General features: G+C 37.6%; 1 protein-coding gene and 1 long non-coding RNA gene across 2 annotated transcripts; one reads left to right on the top strand and one right to left on the bottom strand.

Annotated features, from left to right (window-relative positions):
• Nucleotides 1-1,207: 1,207 nt before the first annotated feature.
• LOC105681525 (jerky protein homolog-like) lies at nucleotides 1,208-3,681 on the bottom strand. The gene is made up of 2 exons (XM_012391726.3): nucleotides 3,299-3,681; nucleotides 1,208-3,267 (listed from the first exon to the last, which is right to left on the bottom strand). The coding sequence occupies exons 1-2, from the start codon at nucleotides 3,352-3,354 to the stop codon at nucleotides 1,902-1,904; spliced, it is 1,422 nt and encodes a 473-aa protein (XP_012247149.1). The 5' UTR covers nucleotides 3,355-3,681; the 3' UTR covers nucleotides 1,208-1,901.
• Nucleotides 3,682-6,576: 2,895 nt separating this feature from the next.
• Nucleotides 6,577-8,026, top strand: LOC117152335. The gene is made up of 2 exons (XR_004462685.1): nucleotides 6,577-6,774; nucleotides 7,746-8,026. It is a non-coding gene; the product is annotated as an uncharacterized LOC117152335 (long non-coding RNA).
• Nucleotides 8,027-8,034: the final 8 nt, after the last annotated feature.

Here is an 8,034-nt window from a genome sequence, read left to right as displayed (position 1 = left end):
TATATTGTAATCTGTTATTTCAGTGTTATAATCAGTTCAACCACCTCTATTATCCTAAACGAAATAACGGATCGATCATTTCGTGGCGCCGATTATCTAATCGTAACGGGAATTTACGATTCCCGTTGGCGCGCTTCCTCGCGATTACGTCTCTCGGCGAACGGTCGAACATTGTTAGAAAAGAAAAAAAAACAAACTAAAAGTAAATACGGAAAATATATTGTATGCATGTTTTAGGTAAATTCTGAAATTATAAAGCGATATGATAACGTTTAAATATGGTTAAATTTGTGCAAAAGCTTGAAATCAGTCAATCTAACCAACACTGGTAAGTTTAGTTTTAAATGTAACAAAGAGTTTTTCTTTTACAATTTCTAACAATGAATGATTATGATGATTATACAGATTATTTATATACGATAACATTGAGCATGAAGCTGTATATATTAAATATTTATCATTTAATATGTATTATTCTGATGTAATAATCTGATAAAGAAGTTTGAGTACATATAACTAAATTTCTGCAAATATGGACCTGGTTCTCAAATACAGATTTATCAACCAATATTTCGCGATTAATACTTTTACAAATTTAGAAATGTAAATAGAATTGTTACCTTCTTGGTATTTATTGCACATAATTGTAAATACTTTTAACTGACACGGTTAACTTGGACGAATAATTTCGGCCTGGAACACTGAAGAAGAAAATTGTGTTCAAAAACATATAAGGGAGATCTAGAGTGATATAGTACGATGTAGGCAGAATATAGACAGATATGGGTGTTGAGATACGAAGAAGATTATATACATTTTTCAAAATAAGATTATATCTTTCGATGCATTGATTGATGTAGTTCCTTATGAAGAAATATTAGCCCTACTACTTTCTTTTAAACAGATATAAATATTTTAGAGACATATGTTAAGGAGTAACTGTATCAACATTTACGTTTAATGATATAGTCCAACGCTATTGCTTATTTAATAGCGTATATTCAGTAAATCGTAAATCCTCGGAATAATAGTTATTAGTTTCTTTTGACTTTTACTTTCCTTAACGTACTTCAAAGTCATATACATCGTCGAGGTCGCCATTCTTAATAATTACATTTAGTTAATTACTTACAATTATAAGTCCCTTTTCGTTTAACAAGACCAATTACAAAGAATGCGAGAAAGAAGGAAGAGAAAAAGAAGCCCATTTGTGTGAATGTATATGTTTCTATATCATATAATTTTAGCAATATAAATTTAGTTCCAATTCAAGTTTTGCATTGATTAGCCGCGTATCTACCGGCTTTGGTAGGTACTCGCACTGATAAATATCCGCTGATATACAGAATGGGATACATAAATCGGGGCATCTAAATAACTTCGTTATTAATATTATGAAAATAACTACGCAGGCAAGGTTATACTATTTGGTAGATAATGTTTTTCTAGAAGACATTTTTTAAATATGATTTTAAAGTCATCATCATTTATTTGTGCGACAATATACTTGTTTAATACATTCATCGATCCATCTCTATATTTCCAGTAAACATTTAATTTAACAATTACTTTAACTCTAATTTGCCAAATTCAAAGTATAAAGTTCAAAGAGAACGTAAATACAAGAATAACATTGCGCGCCTTTCCTTGCCTTCCATATATAGTAGAATCTTGATTATTGGAACTAATAATGATAAATGTGTTTGAATGATAGAACAACAGCTTTTTCTGTACTTCAAACCAAATGGTACAAGCAAACAATTGAACGCTACATAAAATCATACGGGTTTCACAATTTTTTATCGCTAAATCATATTATATTTCTCAACAAATTTCTTAATATACGCGTTTTAATAGAAGCAATTCCACCGAGTTACTTTCATTTTGTGTTTCAAACCACGTTAGCTCCTTCTCGAGAGCTTCGCACGAGTAGATCCAGCTTCACCTATGCTCACTGGACCCAGAGTATTTTTTTCAAATTCTCGAACAACTTCATCGGCACATACCTTGTGGATTACATCATATTCGGTATCAATATAAAACCAATGCAACACATTGATTTTCTGGCACTGTTCGCATCCAGGTAATTTATGCAGAAATTCAACTGTTTTATATGCGTCAATATCGTCTTTTTCTACAAATTCTATATACCACGTGTCCATAGAATACAAAAGGCTGTGCCACGAGCTTATCAGTATTGAATCTTCGACATGTGACCAAGCATCATGTACAATGCGGCAGCAATCCCATATGCTTAATTCTTTATGGAGGTCTATCACTTCTACCTCCGTATTGTAGATAGATAATGGCTTTATTGCTTTCAGTAATTCTATTCGGTACTTTCGCTTGAAACATGTGATTACACCACAATTCATTGGTTGATTGTGTGGTGATACGTTAGGTGGAGGAGACGTAACTTCTACTAATGGGTCTATATTATTAATATCATTGATATCGTGAAGCAACGTAGTATTATCTAGTAACAACAAATATTTGCCCTCGTACCCGTTCTCCCGTTGTCTTCCTTCGATTGATTTTAAAAAATGCTCTTTGTACCATTGTTTGAAAATGGTACTGTCCATGCAAGCACTGGTGTTTGATATATAGATAGTTGTGAAGGCTTCTGTTTTGAATTTGTATAAACTATGAGTTTCCGGAACGTTACCGATTATTAGTACCGGCAACTTGTGACATCCGGTAGCATTTGCACAAAAAAGTGCAGTAACGTAACCATCGCACATTTTTAAGTTTCTTGTCGATTTCGCATGGTTCAAAATACAAGTTTCATCTGATACTGCTTTCCACATTACTATTGTGTAAGCGACATTGTAAACGTTCTTCAATGTGAACCCACCTTCTTCCAGTAATCTGTTAAAATCAGCTTTAAAGTTGTGCCCTTCAATGAATGGAATTGCGGGTTCAAAATATTCCCTTATATCCTTAGTAGTAATACAGTAACGTTCTTTAAAGTTTCGCAACCAAGTGGAACTGGCTTTAAAATTAGGATGTCCGTTTAATTTATGATTAATTTCTCGAGCTTCATTCTGTATGTCTACTCCTGTCATTTTTACCTTTCTTTCCTTACATCGTAAGTACCAGTGGTAAATAGCTCTCTCTATTTCCGAACGTTTCCGTGTGAAACCCATGAGGATCCCGCATTGATTTGAAATCACTTCGCTTTTTATACATATATTGATCAATGTGGATTTTGGAATACCGTACTTTTCCATTATGGTTTGTCGAATTTTGCCTTTACCTCTCATCGTAGTGATTCTGTATTTATCGACAATTGGCAAATATACCGGTGTATTTATCAGTAATTGTCAAATATAACGGTTTTCGTCTTGACGTCATTATTGTTTGAAACGTTTCGAATGTAAATACAGTACTGAAATGTTGAGACGAGATTTTATTTCGACAATTGTTGTCGTCGACAATTTTGATAGGGGGAAATAAATACTACGTGGATTAAACATGTATATAGGTATATACGTATATACGTATATGAAATACACTATAGAGAATTATACAATATTCTGATGACAGAACGTTCGGATGATGTATGTACGCAATGTATAATCGAGATTACGCTGTATATCAAAATAACAAATAATATTCGACCGAGAGGTGACATTAAGCCGGCAGCACGAAAATAAGAATTTAGTACGAGATTATTATGAGAATAAGAACAACTGTAATGCAAACGGTTTATAAATCAACGGTTTTCTGTAACTGAATTTATACTTCTGTCCATCCTATAAACGGTAAACTTTTTAAGAAGATTAAAAATTCATGAATTCTACGAATATTCTAAATGTTCCTTTCATGGATTTATTCTTCGAATATTCTTACGTAATTTTGAAAAGGAAAAAATAATAATTTTAACTACGAAGATAAACGACTTAAAAATGAATTGTAATTTTGTCATCGCGCTTTATTGTTAATATCGAGTAATTTGAAAACAGAGTCTTTCTCCGTAGAAACTTCAACGTAGGTTCTATCTATGAAGCAGATGAAATAGCTGGGTGTCGTCATCGGCAGCCAGTGGACGTTCGAGTCGCACTTCGACTCCCTGATTCCCAAGGTGTCGGCGGCTGCCAATGCCTTGTGCGGTCTGCTGCCGAGCATCGGCGGGGCGGGAGTTGTGGTGCGTCGATTATACGAGGGCGTCGTTCGGTCCCGAGTGATGTACGGGGCCCCGGTATGGGCGGACGATCTGATGATGAGTCGTCGCAGCATCCTGCTCCTCAGGAGGATGCACAGGGTAACCGCCATCAGAATCATTAGGGGATACCGGACGGTGTCTCACGCGTCGGCGACCGCCCTAGCCGCGTCCTCCCCGTGGGAGTTTCGGGCAATAGCGCTCAAAAGGAGATACGCCCGCTGGAGAGTATGGGATCCGGGAGATTTGATCGAGCAGGCGGCTCCAAACGACCTAGGACCTGCCGAGGAAGACACGTGGGACCCGTGGTGCTCCCAGCTGATCAACGAGGGAGGTAAACATCGAGGCGCGGAGGTGGTCCTCCCAAACCGGGAGACATGGAGAAGCCGCCGCGGCCTCCCGTTCACCTGAGAAAAATCGGACGGGAGACGACAGACATTTGTCACCACTGCGGAGAGGGCAGGGACACAGCGCAGCACACGCTGGAGCTCTGTCCGGCGTGGAAGCTGCCCCGCTACACTCTGCGACACGCCATAGGAAGAGGATTGACCCCCTCAGCGATTGTAGAAGCGATGTTGAGAGGGTCACAGGAATACGAGGCCCTCCGCCTCTTCTGCGAGCGAGTTATGCTCGCGAAAGAGCGAGCAGAAAAGGAGAGAAAGAAAAGCTCTCACCCTTGTAGGATAAGACGATGGAGGAGGATGGCGGTCAGGCGACCGAGAGTCGCTCCATCGCCGTCCCAACGGACCACGACTAGAAGGAGCGATAGCGCTAGGGGCAATGCTCCCCCCTAAGGTCAAATTCAATACTCAGGAATTATTAGGACTGGCTCCAACAAGAGGACGCGGGAAGGGGGTGCAACAGAAGTTAATTCATAAGAGCACTCCTGTCATACGCGTAGGATGGTCATCGTGGAGTTTTAGTCGGTAGGAGTCCGACACTAGTCTGCTGTTACGCGATTATTAGAACAGCGGAGTGTCCATGAGGATTTCTCCACAAAAAAAAGGTTCTATCTATGAAATTTGAATTACTGTTTTGGCTTTCAAAGTATTTGGAAAGATTCTGAGATACTTATCGGAGCCTCTACTTCAATATATCATAGTTTTTTCAGCCGAATATTTAGAAAATAATTAGCGAAAATAAAAATTCGGGGGAAAATTAAAGAAGATGGGAATTTGTTTAAAGATCAACATTTTCGCAATATATATGTCGGAGATGAAAGGACACCGGGGCCTTTCTTTGGAATTCTTCGGAAAACCCCCAATATTTTAGCCTCTATAACTTAACTCAATTATAATTGTTCGAGATTTGTGATAATGAGCTTGGCCTCGAGGTGACAACCAGTCGCCGGACGTAGCCGCGGCCAAGGGATGAATGTTTTGCCTAACAAGGGTATGGAGTAATAGTATAGCTCTTCTTAAAAAGAAATAGTTGTAGCGGCACTCGACAATAAACACTCCAACGGTTTCTGTCCCGTGGCTCGCCATACGCAGATCCTATTCTCCGAGTAAGATGATTACCAGATGTCGATGCATCTCCACAGTACATGTACAGCTAGCCTGACGTCCCGTCTAGGGGTAAAAATGGAAACACGAGCGATCTACAGTAGCCTCGTGCAGAAAGACACCGCCCTTATCGATAATATGGAGTCGCTATCATTAAAATCAGACACGGAGTCTTCGATTCAGTCATTGTCCACACGATCAACGTTATCTCCCCTACCGGAAACATACGTGCTCAGTTAGTAACATTTCTACATCGACTAGATTTTTTAAGTGTTAACAATTATCACTCGAACCTATATTTAAACGTATACAACAATTAACAAATTTTTAATACAACGCTATGTTATCGATACATATTGTATCATCATCGTACTATATATTATTTTTATATTTAATTGCATTTCTTGAAATCAATCGCGTTATGTAATTCACTAAATCAGATAACATATACAACATAAGATATTTTATCTTCTTAATCCTATATCTCAAGAAATTAAAGAATTCTGCAAACATATTAATTTCAATATAAAAATATCTCTTCGAACATGATGCATTTCATCATCATGCAAGGATTATATGATTTGTAAATTTAGATTTTCTATGATATTTATTTCCAACAGACGCTGACATCCGTACAGATGACGAGACGTTCCGTGTGCTGGAGGACAAGTCGATGTCCGCTTCCTTAGCAGCGCGTCTTAAAGAGTTGTCGTTTGCCGAGGAACGAATCCTGCAGACGATTAACTTGGAAAGGGGCTACGGTGGCAGTATATGGTTGTAAGTGACAGAGGGTAACGATGGTGGCGTCTATATCCAAGCGGTATCGGTAAGAGGATCGGCCGATATGGCCGGAAACGTGAACAAAGGTAAGCTTGAAGAGCCATTGTTTACCGGGGTTGCACTAATTCGGAGAAATTTATTGGCCGCAGGCGATCGCATCGTGGTGATAAATGGGCAGAATTTATTGCATTTGCGGAATGAAGACGCTCTGAAGATGCTGCAGAGCTTGTCCGATACGATCGAGCTGGTCCTCTCTTAAGCTACTTCCCGTAAAAACACGATTTCCAGGAAGAATCACGAACAACCTGCGGAAAATAACTATTTGAAGTGAGTATGAAGATGTTCCTTTCCTTGAATCTTACTTCATCTCTTATGTTACGCGTTTGTTTTCTTAATTAAATTTAATTTTAATATTAACTATGTGAGCGAGCAGTTGCTTCTAAAATGAAAATAAGTTCTCTTGTTTACGCTGAAGAACTTTCAGTTAAAGAGGTTGATTCTTTCATTGCGACTGGGCGATGTAGAACTTTATATTGTGAATTTGTTAGATTATCCTCAATTCGTTTCAAGTAAAGTAATCAAGTGAAACATCCCAACACTCTGTTTCGCTATGCACTTAATTTTAACGAGAATGGAAGCAAAATTTTGGCTCTGTATTTAATAGTTTTAAACATACACGAGTTATTATAAACGGACTGTTGATTATTCTTGGTATGTAGGTTATCTTTGAAATTTGAAATTCTCTAGATGTCGTGCTCTAAACTCTGGAAAATTATTACAGCATATGATATAGCAAAGAATATAATGCGGTACGCGTTGGAATTTGTCAACCGACTACATTTTGTCTTTTATGGAAAATATAAACGAGGATAATCTGGAAAATTAAAAAAGAAATTAAACGCGTTATTTTGTACAAACAAAAACTGAAAATGATAAAGTTTTATAAAATATACTCATATATCGTTATATTCATATAATAAAATATATAATAATGCTGCAAATGTGCATATATTTGAATATTATGTATTAAGACAAATATTAAATAATTACGTGTGTTTTATTTAATCAATTATTTATCTTTTAATCGGTATATATTAATATAAGAGTTGATTAAATTAGTAAGTTGAACACGGGGAGAAACTCAATGTATACGATAGAATGGTTTTTCAGTGTTTTAGTAAGTTGAACACGGGGAGAAACTCGATGTATACGATAGAATGGCTTTTCAGTGTTTGATTGAACAGTGTGATTATTGATTTTTCAAGCAAACTTTATAAGTACGCTTTCATTGATTTCAGTGACATCAGATTCGACGTGTCCTCGGAAGCAGATACGTCGAGCATGACAAACAAAAGGCTCGTTCAAAGGACTACCGACGTTGTATCTGTGCAAAACACCTCCAGCGCGTACAGCAGTGCCGCATCGAGCGCAATGGGTAATCACAATGCAAACAGCCTATACATGACCGATCTTGTTGATAATGATGCACTTAAGTCCGCAAGTATGCTGCTCAGTATAGAGGACTTCGACGTCAGCAGGGCGAGTCGCCAAGTTTTTATTTAATCGTCGATAAAGCAAGTTAGTACT

The sequence above is a fragment of the Bombus impatiens genome, unplaced genomic scaffold, assembly GCF_000188095.3.
Source record: "Bombus impatiens unplaced genomic scaffold, BIMP_2.2 scf_1142, whole genome shotgun sequence".
Lineage (NCBI taxonomy): Eukaryota > Metazoa > Arthropoda > Insecta > Hymenoptera > Apidae > Bombus > Bombus impatiens.
The sequence above is the reverse complement of the archived record's forward strand: the minus strand, read 5'-3'. Positions and strand labels throughout refer to the sequence as shown.

Excerpts from the sequence above, each read along its gene's own strand:
- LOC105681525 (XM_012391726.3), bottom strand. The coding sequence starts at position 3,354 with ATGACGTCAAGACGAAAACCGTTATATTTGACAATTACTGATAAATAC. Across the intron at positions 3,268-3,298 it reads ACTGATAAATACACCGGTAT|TACGATGAGAGGTAAAGGCA; the intron begins ATTTGCCAATTG and ends ATACAGAATCAC.